Source organism: Sprattus sprattus (genome assembly GCF_963457725.1).
Source record: "Sprattus sprattus genome assembly, chromosome: 14".
Taxonomy (NCBI): Eukaryota; Metazoa; Chordata; class Actinopteri; order Clupeiformes; family Clupeidae; genus Sprattus; species Sprattus sprattus.
The window spans coordinates 25,726,833-25,750,687 of NC_137912.1; the positions used below are offsets into that span (position 1 = coordinate 25,726,833).

The following is a 23,855-nucleotide window of genomic DNA, read 5'->3' on the forward strand; positions in this document are numbered from 1 at the left end:
GTTTCTCTCCAGATGTTCCAGCTGTGTCTGAAATGTCCTTTTCAGCTGGTTGGGTTTCTGTGCCATATGGAGCAGGAGATGCACGATGTTAAGTGCTTCCTTGTACAGTCAGTCAATGCAAACACATGTGTGAGGCCAAGCTTTCGAGTGTCGCTGTCACAGTACTAGAGTTAAGGGACTGAGACTGATTGTTTCAAGACATTAAAAGCATTTAATGGGTTTTTTTTTTTTAAATACTTGTTTTGGGGCTTTTTTCCCTTTAATCAGATAGGACAGTGAAGGTTTGGTTAGGAAACGAGATGGCTAGAAGAGGTGGGGAGTGGAATCGGGAAATGACAGTGGGTCCGATTCAAACCCCTGTCCACGTAGGTTTAAGCCCGTATATGGTCGGAGCTACTGCTTGCGCCACAGTGCCCCCCTAAAGCATTTCATGTTTAATGTTTATCTCTTCACTTCCCACTGACAGTTGTTGTCGTGAAGTGAGATTTAATTTAAGGTAAAGTATTGTCAATCTGTCTTGGTCAATGTCTTTGGCCAACGTCTATATTGTAGCACCATATAATTAAGTTGCGAACTGTGAACTAGCTAACGGTGAGAGCCATTCTTGTGGTGCACCTTTTCTCCTTTTCTCTTGGGTTACTTCAAAGCTGTGCTACTGCAACTTAGAGTGTGTCTGTGTGACTGAGGGGGGGCTGGAGGGGGGGGGGGGTGCGGGGAGGCTGTGAGTGTGAGTGAGAAGTGCTGAAAAGATCATCATTAGTCATGTCACCAGTCATTATTGCAACACTGCATGATCTGTTGGCCTAGAACCAAGAGGCTCATCAAACTGTGTTTGTCCAATATTGCCTTATATGGATTTTGTGAGGTATCCTCATAACTTTAAACTAATCATTCATTACTGTCATCTTAGATTATGCTTTGGACTAAAAAACGGGGATATTAACGAAAATTATCTCTGCTTATTGTACATACGACTCTAATCTATTTTGTTAGTTGTTTAAAATAAGATGCAGCATTTCAAGGGAAATATTTCCCCTTTTAAGGTGTGGGCTCAAGGCCAAATAAACATGATGTCATGGGTTTCCCGTCTGAAGTACAGCTTGAGTTGTTTGGCCTGAGCAACCAGACAAAAACAGAGAGCAAACTTCTCTGAACTTGTTTCACTTGAGCCCGCAACCATCTGCGGTCTTGGCCAAAAGTGTGTCAGTGTGGAAGACACAAGGGGGCCATGTCATACATAGAGATCCATTAAAGGGAACATGATCAAACATGCTCTGCTGGTTTAAGGCGACAAAGAGTTGGTATGACTAGTTTATGGTGTCAAAGAGTGGGTATGACTGGTTTAAGGTGTTCTGACAGTGATGTCTGGCAGAATTGATTACATAAATGCTATATCAAATACTTATGGCCTAACAGCTACTCTCTGTACGTTATAAAGCACTTATTTGAAAAAAGTCAATGATAAGAGCTGTACCTGTGATGTGTCATTGATTTGCTAAATCTCTTCTCTTGACATTTCAGCATTTGCACTGGTTTTAAATGTTGTACAAATTCCACATGTATTTGAAAGAAGCTCCAGCTAGTCCATAGTACAGAACACAGTTATTAGCACAAAGTTTAGCACTGCTTCCACCCCAAATGCATGCAGTTTGCATAGCTCCAAAAGAAGAATGCCATTGCTTTTGATAACCACCATCACTCTTAAAGCTCTAAAATACATTTGAATGTAAGAATATACTGTGGTTTGAAGAAACAGTTCACTTATAATTCAAAAAAATAATTTTAACCAGAGCTCTTGCCTTGTACGAGCTCCTGACATCGATTGAAAAAAGCTGCACAGTGACACACACTCTTTTTGTCTTGCTGTGTACAATGTGACTCAGGTAAGCCTCAGAGGTACACAAAACATTACATCATGCAGTCTAACCCTACCATTCAAGGCATGCCCACACAAGAAAGACACAAGCGCCTCAGCATAGCAACTGCACCCAGATCAGTTATGCCCCCCGAGCAGCTAACAAGAAGCCGCTGGCAGTGCTAAATGAAAGTGAATCGCAAATGGAAGATTACTGGTAGATCTTCCCAGAACTGAGAACTGAGACACCGTGGGGTTAAGCTCAAAGGGGAGGCCAGGCTGCGTACTCCTGGAGGTTAGTGTCCATTTGAACACCAAAGATCCGTTTGAACTGTACTGTTGGGGAAAGAGTCGTGCCAATAAACATGAGAGAGGTGTTTAGACAGGCAATGGGAGGCCACTCCAGTCTTTCCATCCAATAGTGGTGGTGGCAATGTGAGGGGGTTCATAGTTTTTTGTGAGACACTTTCTGCTCTTTCTTGCAGACCCTCAGGGCTTTTTTTTGGTTACTTACATGTGCTTTCAGAATCCTAGACAGAACAGTGGTCGTCTGAACATCTAGGGATCTCCCCTAAAGGAAACAGCTTGTTGTTGTTACTTTTAATCTAGTCTGTTGTTGACCACAGCAGCTTCTAAAGCCATTTGCGGCATCTCAGTCTTAGCTTTTGCATAACCAGAGCTTTAAAAACATGTCATTCTTCAAACTGATCAGACCGTTTCCGTTGGCCTTGTCTTCTTCTACAAGCTTCTAACTGATACACATTAGTAGAACTAGACAGGGGGGCAATGACTTGTTGCCGTAAGACCAATACATTCTTTGTATACCACAGCAGCACTTCAGATAAACTAAGCAACAGCCCATTACTGGTAAAGCCCTTTATGATGGCTTCTGAGACAAAAATGCAATGGCCAATAGCATATCAGCTCCATCACCTACTCATAGGGTCGGTATCCCACTGTAAGCTCTGAGATGTTTTAAAGGCACCCAGTGCAACTTTCGAGGCTTAAAAAAACCCATTCAATTTCTAATCTTTTTTACACGTAGTAAGTTTCAATAACTCCATACCATTACATACCGACATTCAAGCAGCAAAGATGAGACGTCGTTGTGTGGTGAGAACTGATAGAAAATCGATAACAACAACAATCGCCGCCATTTTCTTTATTTTTTGTAACCTACAATAAATAAAGCAGGCTTCCAGTCAATGGAAAAATGGCTTCTCCCCACCGGCGATTGTTGTTGTTTACGATTTTCTATCAGTTCTCACCACAACGACGTCTCATCTTTGCTCCTTGAATGTCGATATGTAATGGTATGGAGTTATTGAAACTTACTACGTGTAAAAAAGACTAGAAATTAAATGTTTATTTTTCATTGAATGTTTACATAAAGTTGCACTGGGTGCCTTTAAGAAAAAATACATTTCCACTGAACTTTGATCCACTGCTTGGATTCTGCATGTACACACTGAAGGGCATGTTGCGGTGATACCTTGCAGGGTTTCTTTAATGCATCCATAAAAAGATTCTCACTACAATATAATGTGTGCTCAAAGGATAAACAGACACACCTTAACCACTGCCAGGAAATGTGTCTGGTTCGCTAGTCCTTTGCAAACACCCTCGTCATCAGCTGAGAAGGGAATACACAGACAACATGCTCAGTTAACAGGCCTGCTAAGTGAAAAGGCTTAACACAATCAGTTGCAAATCTGTCTTGGCAAGCATAGATAACCTGATGTCCTGATCCACCACAGAATAACCACTTGGCACATAACTTCTCAGACAAACTTGTCGTATTTCATGTCTAAATCTTCTCTGCCTGGTATCAGATTACTTCTAAAACAAACTTGTCATATTTCATGTCTAAATCTTCTCTGCCTGGTATCAAAAGCCCCATTCAGTGTTGACCTCTGGATAACTAAACCCCCTATAGTGTTGTGAAACACTTTTACAGACGCACACCAACGCATACTAAACTCACAAGTCATTTCATTCAGTTTTGTAGGATATTTTAGGATTATTGTAGATAGGGTTTAATTGGGGTGTCAGGATGTGAGGTGAAGTGATAACATCACTAGAATTGTATCTATAATCCGTACCAGTGATGACGATTACTCTCCATGGTGGACGCGATTTTAACACTCAATGCCACTTCCTTACTACAAGTATTTGTACATATACCTATGTGCATTCAGCTCTAGGGTTCTTAGCTGCACACCCCAACAGTTATTATTGACTTCCCTGACTACCATGGAAAGTTTGCCTCACTCTGTGTTTATACTAAGCGCTCTGAGTGAATTCACCTTATCTTGGGTGGGAGCTGTACAATAACAACTCCTTTAATCCATGGAACTCCCTTCACTGCGTTTTTCTCCCTCCAGAACAATTGAAGGATGTGGGGAAAAAGGTTGACAACTCTCAGGCTGTTACAAAAAGTGCATGTAAAGTGATTGATGTAACTGGAAAAAAACAACGCTACTTTCCAGAAGGATTTTGCACAGGCAATTCATCTCCCGCCAAGACATCCCTGATCTAAGCAGGAGAGAAATATAGGAGTGTAAGTGGGAGGATTTGTTATAATTAAAGGCACGACAGCTTATCCTGCAACTGAGATATTAGCTGTTTAGTTATAAACTAAACATAAACATATTCCCCCATTCAGTCCATACAAGTGAAAGGATTTAAATTGGATGAAAGGATTTAAGTTGGATTTAAACAGGTGCACTGTTAACCGTGGTTTGGAATGACTGTATTTTATATTCTGTGTAGGCTCATCGCTAACAAACTAACAAACTAAACAAACTATTTTTGGAGAGGGCCATCTGAGCATATGATCTGTAAAATGACATATTTTTCGGTAAATGATGCTCCAACCCTACAGGGGGCACTGTTGGAAACATTACTTTTTCATTTTTGTGTATTCGTTCATGTAACAGTACAAAGGAGGAATTCCTACTGAAGAAACATGTAAGCTACGTGTATGTTTGAAGTGTCAAGTATTAGCCTAAATATATAGAAGAAGATTGCAATGAACCCCGTTTGCCTTGCCGGATGCAAACACACGTTTTGAAGAGTTCTGCTGCGTTACCATGCCGACGGCGCGGTACCGAGAGGCAGGACTTGACTAGGAACTGACTATCTGCAGGATTTAACAGAAGGGTTAAATGCATGCTTGTCTCCGGTAAAAGTAGTCCCAGCTGGTTGTTACCATTGAAGGTACCATTACAAAGGAATGCCAAGGTGAGCGGGGGGCTCGCTTAGTAATAAAATAGCCTAGGCTATTAGAAAAACACTCTAATGTTTTGCCAAATGAGGAATGGGCCTGTGGCATACAGTGTGTACTTAATATTCTCTAGGCCCCCAAGTTATTAACAATGTTGTAAACATTCTAAATCTTTATTCTGTGTCACGATTGAGTTTTCGAATGTGGGGATTCTTGCCTAGAATCACTTTAATCAAATGTGTTACACTGCACATTCACGCCCTCTTTTAAAGCTTATTTCCAATTTGGTAGTGGTGAACCTAACGGATTCATTTACTCTCATCCCTGTTTCAAAGTGTTCCGGTGACGATTTTGAGAACAAGCGATAATGCTACTGGGTGTTTGCAATCCGCAATCACATAAGAAAAGACCATAGTCACTTTGATCTTGTTGTATCTGTTGAATGCACACGCACGTATGCTAGAACTGTACACACGTCAATGCTTATATTTTATCTTTCATTTTCTCTCATGTTTAGAAATGAAAGCGAAGACCCCATGGCACAGTGGAAAAGTGATCTGCGTGGCCGTGTTTTTCATTGCTGCTCTGGTTACACTTGTGACCATCGCCTTTGTGCAGAACAAACACATACCGCAGAAGTACAAGGTAGGTTACGGCTCGTGAGATACAACCACCTGGGTTCTTTGTAAATATTGATTTTAGAACGGGCACAGTCTCGACTGAAGCCAGAGTTGATGGTTACTGTATTTGCATGCTTTAAAGGACTTGCTTTAAAGTGTCAGGTTGTGAGCTTTGAATTAAACTGAGAACTTCAAAGCTAATTGAGACTATAAATAAACTCTTTCATGATTTCTCTCTCCCACTTGTCCTTTCCCTCTCTTCTACTTTATTTTTGTCTGATAAGTATGGAATAGTGCTAGATGCAGGTTCCTCACATACAGCGGTATACATCTATGAGTGGCCAGCGGAGAAGGAGAACAATACTGGGATGGTCCGCCAGCGACACACTTGTGCTGTGAAAGGTAAAGTTGCTGTTTTCACACAGTATATTTTCACAATCATCCTTTTACCAGACCACTGCAGTGGGTCTGTGTTAGTTGTTAGGCTGGTTGTGTCATGATAATAGCATTCACAGTCTTAACATTTTCTTTGAATATATACATGTTTCATTGGAGAGAAACATCACCAAGCACAGAACACTCAAACTGTTGCAGTGTTTTGTTAATGACGCTGTACATTTGGTAATTAACAGTGAGAGATTAACACATATGCCACATCCTTACATTATCATACGTACTTTCGTTTCCAAAGCTGTTTAATGCAATCTGGAGTTAAGTTTTGAAACAGTTTTCACATTAAATGGTTGTAGTTCACGGAAGAATCATTTGTTAAAGGCTTGAATGACATTTGTGATATGCTAGTCTTTCAGCAGCTTGCTTAAGGTTTTGTATCTGCAGAAGGCATAGTGAGTAGTCAGTGGACCAGCATGACAATGAGGGGAATTGGCCACTCTGATGTTCTGACCTCAGTGTATCCTTTCCCACAGGGAAGGGAATCTCCAGCTACGCACAGAAGACCAGTGGAGCAGGTCAGTCCCTGATGGAGTGTATAGAGGACGCCAAGGGCAACATCCCGGCAGACAAGCACGAGGAGACCCCAGTGTACCTCGGAGCCACAGCAGGGATGAGGCTGCTCAAGTAAGCCATTTTGCCTTCACAAATTCACAGGCCTTTATGCTGTTGCAATCAACATTATTTTCAAAGTAACTCAAGTAAGGTGTCTGAGAACACCAATGTATTTGGGACTGGAATGATCATGACTGAGTAGTTGGATGGTGCAGACTTCAGTTGAGAAGACTTTACAAGAGCTGCTAACATCACACACAGCAGGTCTGCATACATTACCTTCAGGCAGTAATTCAAATTCATTAAGCCCAATTAGATCAGTACAGAACAAAATCATTCTGGCAATGTATTTGCATCGTAAGCTGTTTTTAATGTTTTTTCGTCCTTTATAGCCATAAAATAAGACCCATACACCAACCCAACTACATCCTCATTAGAAGCCAATGGCCAAACTGTTCTCCACAGGATGCAGGACAGTGAGAGTGCAGAGAAGGTCATGTCCTCTGTGGAGACGACCCTGAGGTCGTCACCCTTTGACTACCAGGGCACACGCATCATCTCAGGCCAGGAGGAGGGGGCCTTTGGCTGGATTACTGTCAACTACCTGAGGAAAAACTTACGGAAGGTTAGCCGCCGTATATGAAACCACAGGCTACATGAAATACAGGCAGCTCTAGTACAAGACTCTTAAGGCTAATGCTACACCTTAACCGGATGGTGTATACTACTTGAGTAATTGTACTTGGTTACTGTACTTTAGTATCTATTTGGCAACATTGTACTTTGACTGAGTATTTCTATTATTAGTAACTTTTGCTTTCTACTCTACTACATTTTAACAGAAATCTAAAACGTGTTACTCCAGGACCTCTCAGTTGACAATGACATGTTACATATTGCATATGCCCCTGAATTTTCTCTGTGCAGCGTAAACATAACAGAGCTAATTCAGTGTCACAGTAAGCCTAGGCTAGCTTACTAGCTGCAGTTTCAGTAATATTTAGGCATTATGTTTCCCCATTAAAATACATTTGATGACAGATTGCAAGATTTGGCTAAATTATCCCATTTGCAAGTGAAATCATTGGCTGATGTTTATTGGAAAATGTAAACTTATAGCTGCAGTTTCAGTTTACACACAAGCATGTAAGCAGTGAACTCATTGAACTACCTAATAGGGACAAGCCATTTTTGAGAAATTTTAAAATAAGACCTTAATTTATGTCTTTCTTGAGATGGGTGACACTTTTAATAGAGTACTTAATTGAAGGTAGTTCTTTCTGGGTGCCAGGTTGCCGTTCTGTACTACGAAATGCATAACTTCATTATGAAACCATCTAACACCTTAATGCATTTTGTCCATGATAAACACAAATGTGTTAGCACCGAGTCCACCTACACAAACTTTCATGCTTAGAAAACAAAACAGATTATTCCAGTCGTGCCACAAAAGTATAAATGCTCACCTAGGAGATCCACTACATGGACAGAATTACTTTTGTCTATTAAAAGATTTTCTTTTGTCTACAAAGTGAGAAGTGCATTTGAGCTCCAGTCTACAAAGTGAGAAGTGCCTTCGGCCCTTTGTCCACAAAGTGAGAAGCGCAATACTCATTTTAGGGCCCAATATGAATCATCTGTTTTGTTAAGAAGATGAGTGTGCTCTTTTCAATCTTTCATGGACTCAATGCAATACAGGGTTACATGGTTTTGTAATAAATTAATACATTTCATAGCACAGTGTGGTACAATTATTAAAAAACAGTCAAACACACAGTAGTGAGCTGAGGTTCCATCTTTATTCATAGTCCAGGGTGGCATTCTATGTATAGTCAAGCCCATCCTTTAAAGACACTCATTTGCATTCTGTTAGTTACACGAGACCCATACACACACTCTAGCATACATTTATCTGAGCAGTAACAATCTAATCCATGGAAAGATTGGATTTGGGTGCACTTCACACAACAATGAACATATTTGAACAATTGGTACCCCCTAGTTCTTTCCTTTAACTTCAGTATAATGGTTTAATACTTTTACTTAAATGGTGTACACTTTTTTTTGCATGTAAAACTTTGATAAGAAAAATAACAATAAACAATAAATGAATGTGATTGAATACAGAGGTGGCACCAATAAAATATCTACACATACAATACCAATGTAAGACTTTAGATACTTACTGTAAGTGGTCTTCAAATCAGACTTTTACTCAAGTGATATTCTGACTGATAAAAGAATGATGTTCTCAGTAAGGTATCCATACTTATACTCAATGATGGTGTTCAGGTACTTCATATGCCACTGCCTAAATCCAAGGCTAACCTCTATGGCAGCATGCATGTCCTGTTCTGTATTACAGTTGAAGGTAGATGGTAGAGGAGTATCACTTATTCTAGCATATATTCCACTAAAACCAGTGGTGAGCAATACGCTTCCCTGGGCTATGTTATCAGCATCTAGGATTGCAGCTGAGTTTGACCGTTTTAACCAGGAAATTGCTAAAGAGGCAGGCATTTATTTCTGTCATCATGTTTGCAAAATATCTTAAAGGGGGGGGGGGGGGGGGGATAGACTGGTGGCTGTTGGCTTGTTTCTTATGAGGAAAGTGAATACGGGTTATTTTCAGGCTGCAGGAACAATGGGAGCTTTAGACCTGGGAGGCGCCTCCACCCAGATCACCTTTGTCTCCAGGCAATCAGTGGAGTCTCCTGACAATGCCATGGACTTCCGTCTATATGGGAATGACTACCAGCTGTATACACACAGCTTTCTGTGTTATGGGAAGGACCAGGTCCTCAAGCTGGCTCTGGAAACACGGCTCATGGTAAGACAGCACAGTACAGAAGAGGACCCACTGAATCTGAAGGAGATACACTGACATATTGAGTTTATGGTTTATTCTTGGTCCTGTTTAGTCTTAATTAAGATTTCTTTTTGTATTTTTTAAAAACGTATGATTAGCCTGGACATCTGTGACATGTCATGAACAGGCCTAACTTAGTTTAAAAGATTTTTGGATGTGTTTATCTAACTTTAAATTATTATTGCATGTTTGATTTCAGAGTTGCATTGGCTCATTGTTTTTGAGTCCTTGTTATCTCTAAACTCTCCCTTTTCTATTTTTTTCATCAAGCCAGTTGAGACTTCCTTAGAGGACCCCTGCTTCCACCCAGGCTACAGTGAAAAAAAGTCTGTTAAAAATGTCTTCGATAGCCCATGTGTCAAGACTATCAGCGAAGAAGATATGAACAAATCATTCACACACAACGGCACTGGCAACTTCACAGAGTGCCAAAGCTCCATCATGAAAGTCTTCAACTTCAGCCGATGTACCAACTCTGGATGCTCCTTTAATGGAGTGTACCAGCCGCCCATCGAGGGTACCTTTGGGGTGAGGCCCATCTCGTGCCTACATTCATCTTTCTCGAGGCTCTAATTTGGTTTATTCAGTGTGTCGTCTTTAAAACAAATATCTGATGATGGAGCTTTAATCAATCTAACAATATCCCATGACAGATATTCATTTAGTCAGTTAATCTCTTTTTTTATCTTGATTTATTATATGGTTTAGTAAAAAGTAATTTTTTTCTGCATTCCATAATAGTATTGTGCTTAATATTCATATTCTGTCTCTCTTTTCTTTTCTTTTCTTTTCTTTTCTTTCTTTCTTTCTTTCCTTCTTTGTCTGTGTTGGCTCACAGGCCTTCTCTGCCTTCTACTTTGTGATGAACTTCCTAAATCTAACAGGCCATTCCCTAGCAGACTCCAAGAGGGGGCTGGAGCTCTACTGCAATACCCCATGGGACGCTGTATGTCCACTTCATTTCCAGCTACCAGAGGCAATAGTACCAGCCACCCTCAACTCCAGCGCAATTAAATGCTGCCCTCTCTGTCTTCACAGATTAAGGACAGACACCCCACTGTGAAGCACAAGTACCTTGCAGAGTACTGCTTCTCTGGGACCTATATTTTGACCTTGCTGGAAAATGGCTACAACTTCACATCTGAGAACTGGAAAGATATCAGCTTCATTGATAAGGTACCCAGCATTATCTCACTGGTCTCTGTCTGAGAGGGATAGTTTCAGCCCCATGAACTGCTCTGTAAAAATACAAATGTCATCTGGGCACCATATACAAATTGTTCTAGTGGTGACTAATAGCACTGCTAATAGTACATAGAATAAATAGTACAGTTAACAATCATTTCAGAACCACATTTATTCAAGATCAAGTTGTTATCTCAAACGATCATCCAATGGTGACTGAATGAATCATGCCGTTTTGGGGCAGCTGCCTGCACAGCAGCTGGATATGAGTTTCAGTATATTATGGCTCTATCTATTTGAATTGCATGAATATTTTTACATTTACATGTATTCATTTAGCAAACGCTTTTATCCAAAGCGACTTACAAGGATGTATATACATTTTACATTTACACTGATGGCACACTGCAGATCAGGAGCAATTAGGGGTTCAGTGTCATGCTCAAGGACGCTTCGACAGGTAATCGAACTAGCAACCTTCTGATTACTAAACGACTTCTCTACCTCCTGTACCACTGCCGCCACAGAGTACATGTGTGGCATTCTGTGTGAATGTCTTGTGTTCTCTCCTCCCAGATTGAAGGCAGTAATGCAGGCTGGACTCTGGGTTACATGCTGAACTTGACCAACATGATCCCGGCGGAGGACCCAGACATGCCACTGATGCCTCATGGGGGATTTGTCACCCTTATGCTCTTCCTCACCATCTTTCTCCTCGTCCTCATCCTCCTCTGGTATAAATTCCTTGGTCGGCCCTCTTGCTCATCCCCAAAGGAGGTGGTCTAGGCCTATGCCATGGGTGAAGGCCCAGGAGTTGTGTAAGCAGGACGAACTCCCCTGTGAAAGGGATTTTAATGTGACCACTAAGGGAGTACCAGGCGTCTCATGAAGGCAGCATCTTGGAAGAGCAGGACCGCACCTCCAATGAAGCTCAACTTAGCCAGTAGGAGAAAAAGACTTTCTGGGAAAGTTCAGAAGTACGGGAGGCAAAACAAGTTAAGAGTAAATGACGATTAAAATGTGATTTTAATCTTTCACTGTCTTCAAAAACATTCCCTCCCCAAACCAAACAAACTCAGGAGATTGTTGGATGTGTTAAGAGAAATTATTTAGTTTTGATAATAGCCGTTGGGTTATAAATAGTGTATGTCTTTAAAGGGTTTTCTTAAAAAAACTGTTCGTGTCTTTGTGTCCGACATCAAAATGATGACCATGAAACATCACCATGCTGAGCTCTGTGTTAATAATGATTATATTAGGAGACCCCAAGAAAATCAGTGGCATTCCAAAAGGTTATTGCTGACGAGATCTAGTTAAAGGTTCTAGAGGCATTTTAAATAAAACCTTACCTCTTATCACAAGATGAATTTGAAATGCCCTGAAATGGATATTCCAATTAAATGAATTAGTCCTATCATGGGATTTATGTATTTTGTGTAACTATTGACTAATCCTCTGAAAAAACTAGAGCATGATTTTCCATCTGAATGAAAACAAAATGTAACTGTTCCCTTCACTCACGTCACAGAGCAGTATGCTTATGCTGTCATACCATTAGCATTATACCATAGTATTATATTACTGTTGGTGTCATTCCAAAATTCCTGATCATTTTCAACTGTAATGGATACAAATAATGTACTGTACTATGTACCATAGGTCAGGTTAAACAAAGTTGCGGTATCATGTGCTGTGGTTTGGGTCAAGTGTGCAAAATGCCATAATTCCTGCGACAAGCTTGATATCTGTTCCAAATGTATTTATCCCATGAACAGACTGAGAAATATTGAGTTTCAACTTGTAAAAAAGTATTTTAACACCTCTACTCAAAGTCATGGTATAGTCCTTTTTTGTGTAGAGGATGCTTACAGGTGAAATTCATCCTATATTTCTAATTGGATCCCCAGACTACAGAAGTACCACTAACAGGTTTTCATGTCAAATGAAATGTTTGTCGCCTCCCTTTTCAGGGAGGCCTGCACTGACTCACACTTGGATGTGTCTTGAAATGGACTTGTGTTATGCATAGCAAAGAGGATGTGTCTTGAAATGGACTTGTGTTATGCATAGCAAAGAGGATGTGTCGTCATTCCTCCTACCGCCACAGGTGGGCACTTACTCTGAACTTTCTCTTTACCTCACAAGGACACAATTTGAATACGCCTGTGGAGTTGCCTTTTCAAAAGGAGCTGTGAGTCGTTCTTTTGTCTGTGTGTTGCCCTTTAAGGTGTAGTGACAGAATCCATCTGTTTCTTCTAAGCTGAGTTTGAATGTTTAAACATATACTTGTCTGTACACTTACTATCAGTTACACATGTGAGCCGAATGAGCAGAAAGAAAATGCCACCATGAATAGGTTTTCTTTGTGAAACTTAAAATCGCCTAATGTCTATTCAGTAATATGAGGAATGTCTCTTGCCTTGCTTATGTAAATGGATGTTCTTGTACAAAACAGACTTGTCATCTGTTTATGATGTTGTATCTATGGCCACCGTGCCGTGTACAGAGTTGTAATACTGTGGTTCACCATAAAGGACCTTTCACTTTTTAAGATCTCAGTCTCTTCTTTTGTATATTTTCATTTCAAATCTGTGAACGAAAACAAAGCCAACTCTGTTATATGCTAAAGATGTGCTTAGTCTGGATCGTTTTCATCTAATCAGGCACAGATTTGATCAGGGCAGACCAACATCTTGAAAATCCCCTCCAGATATATAATTATATATAAATACTTCATAGACTGTTTATTTAGCCTGTCCAAGTGACTGTAAACCAGCCACACATGGACGATTCTGTACACTCATACACACATACTGTGATTCCTTACGAAGGCTTACGACCATAGCTGTAATTCCATGGGAATATTAGAACTTGCCTCGCATCGCCACTTCAATTCAACTCATCTGAAACACTTCACCTTATTGGGATGCTGCTCAAGAGAGACACCCGGTATACTACATAGGCATACAATATACTAGATGTGTGCTTTTAAAAGCTGAGGGCAGCACTTCAGAGGCTTAGTCCATTAAAGATGGTTGTACTGTGGTTGCTGGTACAAACAAATGTAACCAAGCTTTAAACATGTGAGACTGTGGGTATACATGGGATTATAAAGACATCATCATACGAATAAGTAGAAGTCACAAACCTAAGCATTCAAACAAACATTTAGCTGGAATTTTTCTGAGGTCACACACCACCTTTTGCTCACTCAGCTGTAAACTCAAAGCTATATACATGGCTGCACCACAACTCTGCAGTCATTTTACATATCAGCCACTATAGAGTGTCAGGTGCTCTTGGTAACCTTATAATGGCAGTCATGCAGCTGTTTTGTCCAGTAATGTGTCCTGTCTACTCTTGTATTAGAGACAAGCAGCTCTTCAGGTTAATCAGGCATTGCCCTGTGTGGCTGGAACAAACTACCAGCCTCAGTGAGAGTTCAGTGTTCTGGTGCTGGTTTGGAGGGACAGTTCCTCAGCACATGTGTGGTCTCTGTACATGTGTCTTTGGCGCCTCCTGGGGGCGGATGGTCGTGGTGCAGTGCGGAGCAGAGCTGCAGCAGACTCAGATCCCAGTCCTCGGGGAGCAGCAGCAGCAGGAAGCCCAGCCCAATAACCAAAAGGGCGATAACGCGAACACTGTTGAACTGGACCTCACTGGCACAGCGATCTACAACTGAGTTACCATAAAATACATAAATGTATTATTGAAAATCAGCTAACCAGCATATACTGCTGAATATTTGTCTTAGTATTTTCACCAATGTCAACACACAAAAAACAAACAAACAAACAAAACATAAAGCCTTATGGAAATGAACTTACCAGCGTTTACAGGCACACTGAGCACAACACCCAGCGAGATCAGAGTTGGAAGTGTTACTAAAACACCAAAGTTCATCAGGAAGGTGAAGACTTAATAAAACAAGACAAAAGGAAGAAAGAGACAATAAGGTTTGGACACCACTGAATTTTCCTGTCTTTGTAAAAACTGAGATAACAACTGATAGGATCTCATAAGGTTCCCCCGCAACAGGAGTGAAAAGTCATTACCAAAACTGGAAGTGGATACAAATATTTTCCAGTGTCTTCTAGGGAAGTGCCTAATCACAATTTGGCTAAGAGCAGGTGTTTCTGGAGCCAACCATTACAAAGACATTTGGCAGAAGTCAATATCTCAATGGTTATTCACCTAATGCTGATTTTGCACCCTCATGTCTTCACAATAAATACAATTTTAACATTAATGTTATTATCATATATACTGTATATTATTATAATTTGTTCATATTTTCTGTCTACTCGGCAGCTTTAGCATGACTATTTGGGGGCATGCCTAAAGTGACCAGGGTTCAAACACCCATTTTATTCCCTTACCTTAAGCCAGGTTCATAATCCCGGGGAGCTCTCCAACCTAAAACCCCTTCCTTTACCCTAACCTGAGTTCGTATCCACCCCCCCCCCCCCCCAACCCTCCCACCCTTTACCCTAGATAGTCTGTTGCATGGCATAGTATAATGAGATAGATGTGTAGATAATAAGGCATGAGATATGCATGGGAAATCTTTTTGAGGGATATGTTGTTGTCCCTTGTAGTGACATGTGTCCTAACTAGTGCTGTCAAATGTTTCAAATATTTAATCGTGATTAATCGCATTTTTGTCATAGTTAACTTAAAATTTGTATCTATTCTAAGTGTCCCTCCAATCATTTTTTTCCATCATTTTTATTTTATTTGAATGCTCTTATCAACATGGAAAAGTGGATTGGCTTGCTTTATGCAATGTTTTATTTTATTGAAAAACAACATTGCCAAACAGGGCAGTACAAAATAAAATTATAAAGTGCACATTTCAGATAAACAAGGACTCAGCCTATAGTGCAGTTCAACCATGGCTTAATATTTTCTTTTTTTCAAGTTTACTGTGAACACAAGTCAGGCCTCTCATTTAAAAAACAATGAACCGTGACAGTTAGGTTACCAATAAAAGGTAAGCCTACTACATCCATTTCGGTGTATCGCGCTCACCATTCACTCAAACGTAACGTTGTCCTACTACACAGTTTCTTTAGAATGCGTTAATTGTGCGATAAAAAAATTGACGGTGTTAAAATGGGTTTGCGTTAACGCCGTTAATAACGTGTTAAACTGACAGCACTAGTCCTAACCCATCAAGAGTATGAAGGTGTATCTGCTTTTGTCCCTTGTAGTGACATTATTCGTGGGCCTTATTCAATGAAACACTGACATAGTAAGGTATCTGCTTGACGACCCTAGTGAAATGTTGTTAAGTATTGTTAAGTATAGTGTGATGGTTGTAGCACACCCTGTTTTAATACTGAGGCTTGGTTGTTGGGTATGAGTACTTACAAGTGACATTGAATGCTCTCTCCCTACCTTATCCTCCATCAATTTGTTATGGTGCATTATAAATAAAATGTAACTGAATTGAGGGGTTTGGCTGCTGACGGTAGTCCCAAACAATAGCATGAGGAATTTAACATCTTTTCCTATGCATAACTCAAATATATCTCACTGCCTACCTCCTCACTCTGTCCAAAATGGCAGATGATGTGAGGGACAAATCATTTTTATGAACTGAAACTTTTAATTACTGTTGATAATTAAACCACTCTAAACCTTAAAGAAATAACATTTTGCCTTTGTACACTGCTGGGTCTCCAGCGGTGTGTTTCTCTCTCTGGTCCCTTACCCAGAAGCAAGGCTGAAGCCCCACAGAGACACGCCCAGGGCACCTCCCCCAGAGAGTCCAGCTCCTCAGCGCCCGTTAGCAGCAGCAGGAGGGGGACCACGCCCACAAACACCAGGTTGGCCCCGCCCAGGACACTCAGGTACAAGGCCGCCTCCCCCAGCTTAGCACTCCCCAAGAAGAGCCTAAACAGAACCTACAGAGAGATGGGTGGAGGAGAGAGGGAGAGAGAGAGACAGGTGGAGGATGGGAGAGAGAGGGACAGAGAGACGGGTGGAGAAGAGGGAGAGAGAGAGAGAGGGAGACGGGTGAAGAAGAGGGAGCGAGAGAGGGAGAGAGAGAGACGGGTGGAGAAGAGAGGGAGAGAGAGAGGGAGAGAGAGAGATGGGTGGAGGAGAGAGGGAGAGAGAGAGACGGGTGGAGAAGAGAGGGAGAGAGAGAGGGAGAGAGAGAGATGGGTGGAGGAGAGAGGGAGAGAGAAAGAGGGAGAGACGGGTGGAGAAGAGACAGAGCTAGTGAGAGACACGTGGAGGAGAGAGAGAGAGAGAGTGAGAGAGAGAGATGGTGGAGGAGATAGAGAGAGAGACAGAGATATGAGAAAGTGAACAGACTTATAAATTGCAAAAGGAGGGAGAGGAGGAACATATGGGATGCAATGTGAAATATGAGAGCATACTGAAGAATGCTGTATATGCCACGTGTGTGGGTGAGTGGGTGTGGGAAAACACTATAGAAATGATTAACACATTCACCTTGTACAAGGCGGCCATGCAGGCAGAGGCTACCACCAGTGAGATGCCAAACACAGAGTAGCTATGGAAACCATCTGCATACGTCATCATCACTATGCCAGCAATGGATAAAATGGCGGCAACAATCTGTGGATGGACAGACACAAGGGAATGCCCAACGGATACGTGAAAAAAACACTCCCATGTCAAGACAGAATAACAGAAGACAGTGTTTCCCACATTGGGTAATTTTTTTTTTTTTTTTTTTTTTTTACTTGACCTTCCAGGGGGGGCGGGCGGGGCCGTTGGGGGGGCGGGCCGCCACCCTAATATCATTGTAGGGGAAACACTGGAAGACTTTTTTTCAACATTGACCTCAAGAAACCACCTAAATGCAACAATGGAGAGCAGAGACACAAGCCTCCTTCCTCTCACCCGCACACCCAGGAAGCGCTGTCTCAGCACGACCCAGGAGAGCAGGAACACGAAGGCTCTGGAGCAGCAGAAGAGGGCAGAGGCGTCCGTGGGGGGGATCAGACGCAGTCCCTGCAGGTACAGGTAGCAGGTGAGGGTCCACAGAAGCCCAAACGGAACCACACGGCCCACCAGAACTCGCTTGGTCAGCCCCTCATCACCAAGGAAACGACAACACTCCCTGAAGAGCGGCATGCAGAGAACTTATGTTGGTACGTTGTTGTTGAAAATAAGACTATGCTAATACGAGTTAGACACAGAAATGGGAATGTGTCTGTGAAGGACAAATACAGTAATCTACACACACACACACACACACACACACACACACACACACACATATATATATATATATATACTGTATATTATTCTGATTTTGAGCACATCTCAAACTCTGTTCTAAAATGCTGATGTTCCTGAAAACTCCGGAGCAAACAGGACAGGGTCAGTAAGGGCAAGGTCAGACTCTCCATCTCCTTCCCATTAAACCCCGAAGGGCATCATTATCATTCAAGTCAATACAAGGGTTGCACAGATACTGATTTCAAAAGCTTCCAACTTTCTCTGACACTACTATATCATGAATCCAAATAAGGTTTCAGTATTGCTTAATCATGAAAAAACTGAAATATATTATTTAAAGAATCAATTTCACATTTGATTATTTGTATTGCAGTATAGAACAATGGTTATTGTTATTTCATTTTTGAATGTTGAGTAAGGGAAATGATAGAAGTTGGGGTCTGACGTTCAGAGAGAAAGAAATGTCACATGAAGTCTTTGAAAGATATGTTCAATGTGCGTTCCTTGGGGATCAAGACTCCTTTCTGTGACCCTGGAACAACAGTGTCAAATAGCTGAAATAGTTCCTGGCTTGGTTCAAGCCACTTTGTTTGCCATTTAGAAAGCAGGACTGTACACGAACACCAGAGTTGGTTTGACTGCATACACAGAATCGACAGCTAAGGGAATGTGAGGAATTTAGCATAATTTGAAAAAAAATTGCACTGCACCTTCAAACTTCATCTCCTTCTGGGGCTATACAGAAAATTATGTAACCTCTGAATCTTTAAAGGTGTAGTCCTCAATTCTAATTCAATACACTTTATATTTATTTCAGCTAATTCATCTTTCTGTTCGGTGTGTGCCCTAAAACAATTCCACTGCTCCAGAGAGGAACACGCTGTACCTGAACCTCTGCCTGGGGCTCTGCCTCTCGGCACTGCAGCACAGGTGGCCCACGTAGTAGAGGGGGAAGAGGAGGCAGTTCCAGGAGGTGGAGAACCAGGTGATAGTCAGGGGGGCGTTCAACCGCCGGAGGGTCACCTTGGCAAGTTGGTTGGCGCCGCACCACGACCAGCACACACACATGGTCACAGCGACGCCCCACAGAGCCTGCTGTAGGTGCACCAGGACCACTTGCAGAGAGCAACACAGCCTCCTGCTCCTGCTCACCCTGGACACGTCTGCCTGGGACCCACTGCTCGTCATGGAAAACTCATCAGGCTTAGAGAGAGGGGCTCTGTCACTGGAGGCTTCCTCACCTGCATAGGGGAGCGAGAACACACCTGTACACATTTTCATTTTCATGGAGTCAGCATTCTGGGGTATGTGCATGAGAATGTAGTTCTCAGGTGCACTAAAACAACCAAACCTGTGCAGGTGGACGGAGACAGTATAAAAAGTATATTTTCAACAACTGATCAGGACATCTTTCAGCTGACCTAAGGACTCCTGCACTATTATATGATAGCTCTATGTGTCTATGTCATCAGAGAGAGAGAGAGAGAGAGAGAGAGAGAGAGAGAGAGAGAGCGAGAGAGAGAGAGAGAGAGAGAGAGAGAAAACGTTAGACAGAAGATTGTGGGACAAGGACTGATAAGCCCAGGTCTGTCTCTTCTTGTTTTCCTCTGTGTGTATAAAAATAGAACAGTTCACTCAGATAACGTCTGAGTTTATCCTTAAACACGGGGCATTGGAACTAAATACTTTACACAAAAACATAACCAGTTATGTCTAATGTCCAATTACTTAAAGGAAATTATGTGTCCAGTATCTTGGGGGAGACTGATATATCGATTTGTCACACTGAACTGAAATTAGAGAGATAGTTAGAGAGAGAGAGAGAAAGAGAGAGAAAGAGAGAGAGAGAGAGAGAGAGAGAGAGGGAGGGAGAGGAAGACACAGAGAGAGAGAGAGAGAGAGAGGGATCTATGCTCTGGATGACAAGGAGGCAGACAGACTGTCCCCATGCGAAGGCCGAATGACGTTTGTTATTCCAAGAGCCAGAAGCAGGCAGTGAGTGATGTGAGGCTGAGCCCAGCATAGCTGAGTCTGCCCCTGAAGTTTATCAAGCGAGAAGTGGGGGCACCACAGCAATCCTCCACTGACACTGAGCCTGCCAATGCTGTGCCCTACCGCATAAACATGACAAACACTTGAATGAATGTGGAAATATCAACACTTATATGGGTAATGGTATATACAAGGTAATTAAGGTAAGACTAAGTCATTGCTGAAATCAGGGTTCCACAGATATACTAGTTGGAATCCACGGTAGCTATGCAACTTTTATGTACTAAGTTAGTGATCTTCAATTTAGGGATGCAGTCACACCTCAGTCTTCTTATGCGGGCAAAATGGCAAAAGGGTGTGACTAACTCCATGGTCATGGAGCAAAGGGGGTTTAGTTTTGAGAAGACATTTACAGAGATTATCTTTTTTTATTCCCCTGCTTAAGAAAGCTCTACCTGCACACGCTGCTGCTCATGAGCCTGCACACCAATGAGACTTTCTTCACGCCATAGCATCACCAGAGCGGAGTGGGGATCAGTCCAACTCTGTACCCCTGACTCAGCAGAAATCATTTTTTTGGCTCTCTTTCAGAATTTAATCAACAATGAGTACTGCCTTGTCAGACACTACCTTCTCAGCGACTGTGAGGAGTATCATCTATTGAAGACCATATTTTCAAAACTTAAAGCCCAGACAGTGATGTATGGCTGAAAACATTACTGACAACATGTGAACAATCAAGTAGCAACAAGGCAAGTAGCATAACCATATGGACTAATAAACATTGTTCCTACTAGGGCTCTTTCTGTTTTTAAATAAGCTGTGTTTGCAGTGGGTGTGTAAGTGAGACAATTGGTGACTTCAAGTCGGGGACACAAGACTAACTGGGCGCCCGCATGCGAAGCAAAAATTGATGTTGTGGGTGAAGTGGCAAGCATAGATCGATGCGCATGTAGGTAGATGTGCCCGGCAATCTTGGCTGTAGCATCCATCATCATCAGTCATCTGAGGCACACCAGCATGTCAAGTAATACATTGCTGGCAAAACAGTAACTGGTAAGTGTGCAGTTGCCACAAAACTTTAATTAAGTATCGAAGTTTAGACCCAGGGTGAAATATCATACCAGGGAAAATAATGACATACTCGGTGGACATTTTTGTATTTGTCCTCGTAACAGGGATGGGTGTTGAACAGTAAAAAATATTCTTACCACTAAAGCCATAGTAGCCTGTAATTCTAAGTATCCGCTCTTCGATTGACGTACTGTTGATATCCTCCATGGACCGGGACGCCTTCAATGCTTCTTTATTGTTGTTCTCGACAACGAGGGACGTCAGCTGCTGTAGTTGGGGGCTAATATCGGACAGGCGACGTGGGCTCATGTCCGAAGCTGTTCGCATTCCTCTGGAAAACATGGAATGATATGGTGAGCTGTCAGCAGCAAATACAAAATTGCATATTGAACAGCACTGTCGTAAAGACGTTAAAAGCCAAGCGTAGTGTAGTTCCCAGTGTGCCAAACAAAACAGTGTGCTGTTTTGGCGTGTTGGAGTAACGCGAAAGAAATCTTTCTGATAAGGAAGTATGGCCTTTTTACCGCTTGCTGGTGGGAATTTGTTCCTGTGATGTTAATAGTGTACTTTGATTTTAAATATTCAGCTACACATAAGTTAAGAAGTAATCGCTATCGTTATCGCTATCTAAAAAGGCATGCCATGATCAGGCCTAGCCAACACCACCAGCACTAGTTTAAGTGTCATGAAAATGAATTGTGAGAAGTTAAATCATATCAGATTAGATAAGAACCAGAGATCACATGATTGGTCCTATCAGAATGCTGTATTTGCTCAGGGAGTGAAAATATTTAATTTGGAACTCCATATAAGTAATGAACGAGACATGTTAACTGTCAACTGAACTCTTCAGTTGGTGGAAACTCAGGCATGTCCAGCAGACACTGCTATCCGTGCTCAGACTGGGATGGAGGCCAGGTTCCATGTGTAGAGACAGTAGACAGTCACAGGGGAGAGGGGCAAATCATAGTGTGATGCAGTAAAGGTGGGCTACTGGATGCTGCAGTGAAGCAGGGTGGACAGGTGGGTGAGTAGATGCTGCAGTAAAGACACAGGCCAAAACAAACCTTCCACCTGGCTATGTCAGCAGACATACAGGGAGGGAGGGAGTGGAGCTGATCCAGATGGGGCCAGTTGTGGAAAACACACGGCAAAGAAAACACACAGTGGACCAATTTGAAAGAAGTTCACAGCACAGTGACCACCATAACTAAAAAAGTTTTTTATTTTATATTCACATGGTCACATCAGTTTAAAGCCTGTAGACATTTCTAAGGTGTTGAGATGTGAAATTGGGACATTTATAAAATACAGCTGGAGCTATGAGATGTGCCTGAACCTTTCATGTATTTTGAGTGAATGACCATTGTAGAATATCCCTCACATTACAAGTAATATTTTAAAGTCTTGAAATCGGGCAATGTCATCGTTTTTGTTTGCAACCACTGCCTCAACTCTCTTGCTCCGTACACATCAGAGTCATCATGGGACAAAACAGAACCAACAGAAAAAGCAAACCTGTCTGAATGCATTTCAAGAAACCCTGGTCATCAAAAGTTTATTCTCATGTAAAATGTCTGCCAGCAATAACAAAGTAGCAAGCAAATAGATTTTAATAATAATATTTACGGAGCATACTTTCACTAGTTTAAAGCCCTACTCTGATAGACATTAAAACTGACATTAAACTGTCCTCGCAGGAGACCTGTCCAGGTGAGAATGCTGACACCGGTGTCATAAGGAAAGAGCCCTTACCTCTTGGAGCGGGTGCGGTGTGGAGAGCAGGTGGCCGCTGCTGTCTGCTCGGCTCGCTGCATTGCGCCGGTGCATCATGCGTGGGGCTCCCGTCCTTGCAGTGTGGCAGCAGTGCTGTCCAGCGCCAGCTTCTGAGAGATGACAAGAAGGGGGGGTTGGAACGGTGGAGTAGGATCGTGTGTGTGTGTGTGTGTTTGTGTGTGTGTGTGTGAGTGGGGAGGGGCCTGGGCTTGGCACGGATCGATCGGGAAGAACCTCACCACGTAGCGCGCTTGGCTCCCCTCTGTGAGGAGACCTGTGCTTAGTCAGGTGAAAAATCCTCACAGAGCTTATCAATAAGCCAGCCGACACTCAGTAACGGAGAATGCCGCGGAGGGAGAGGCGATCAGGTTTACTCTGACACGCACTGACACAAAGACCCCCGTGCAGGTCCCAGGGAGCCCCAGCCATGGGAGGCAGACCTGCAAAGATCATTTGGGCCCCGAGGACAGAGTGAGACTGACCCAGAGCGTGGGGAGCTGGAGGAGCGAGATTAATGATCAGTCTTTGATGCCTTTTTGATGAACGGGTGATGGCTGCATCAAGGACATACCAAAGTCACAGTTAAAGTGGCAGAACTGTAAAACAAAACAGTACAAACAGAGAACCCTTTGGTCTTTGCTAACTTACGTGAGAGGATAATGAAAGGTTTTGCATTGAAGATTGGGGCTAGTTAAACTGCTGTTGAATAGCTATTGAGTTCAATATATCTACTGTATATTGTTAGAAAAGTGCAGGTTTTCTGTATGTCGCTTTGGATAAAAGCATCTACTAAATACCGGATCTTTACCTAGAGATCCCCCATGACTGAACAAATTCAGTGCCAGTGTGTGATTTAAGGTAATGACTTTACTGACTTTTGTATGTCTCCAAGACCAATCAATTTAATCAAATCCATTTTTATAGAAAAACATACAGTGGGGAAAATAAGTATTTTAACCCCTACCGATTTCGCAAATTTGGACACTTGCAAAGAAATGTGTGATCTAGAATTGTATTGGTAGGTGTATTTAC

The 23,855-nt window shown here is 42.1% G+C and overlaps 1 protein-coding gene and 1 pseudogene across 2 annotated transcripts in view; one reads left to right on the forward strand and one right to left on the reverse strand.

The window, feature by feature from the left end:
- The window catches only part of entpd1 (ectonucleoside triphosphate diphosphohydrolase 1), a 16,113-nt gene extending 2,860 nt beyond the window's left edge, over nucleotides 1–13,253 (forward strand). Inside the window, exons 2-10 of the mRNA XM_080851129.1 lie at nucleotides 5,599–5,726; nucleotides 5,986–6,103; nucleotides 6,628–6,778; nucleotides 7,172–7,331; nucleotides 9,339–9,536; nucleotides 9,846–10,103; nucleotides 10,414–10,521; nucleotides 10,614–10,751; nucleotides 11,337–13,253. Of these exons, the coding sequence (XP_080707255.1) occupies nucleotides 5,599–5,726; nucleotides 5,986–6,103; nucleotides 6,628–6,778; nucleotides 7,172–7,331; nucleotides 9,339–9,536; nucleotides 9,846–10,103; nucleotides 10,414–10,521; nucleotides 10,614–10,751; nucleotides 11,337–11,546 (1,469 nt within the window). The 3' untranslated portion in view covers nucleotides 11,547–13,253. The remainder of the gene's footprint in view (nucleotides 1–5,598; nucleotides 5,727–5,985; nucleotides 6,104–6,627; nucleotides 6,779–7,171; nucleotides 7,332–9,338; nucleotides 9,537–9,845; nucleotides 10,104–10,413; nucleotides 10,522–10,613; nucleotides 10,752–11,336) is intronic.
- A 940-nt stretch (nucleotides 13,254–14,193) lies between these two features.
- Nucleotides 14,194–23,276, reverse strand: LOC308375576 (solute carrier family 35 member F3-like; annotated as a pseudogene). The gene is made up of 9 exons: nucleotides 23,198–23,276; nucleotides 22,803–22,933; nucleotides 21,185–21,545; nucleotides 18,868–19,222; nucleotides 17,640–17,859; nucleotides 17,226–17,351; nucleotides 16,477–16,669; nucleotides 14,588–14,677; nucleotides 14,194–14,438 (listed from the first exon to the last, which is right to left on the reverse strand). The product of its transcript is annotated as a solute carrier family 35 member F3-like (transcript).
- Nucleotides 23,277–23,855: the final 579 nt, after the last annotated feature.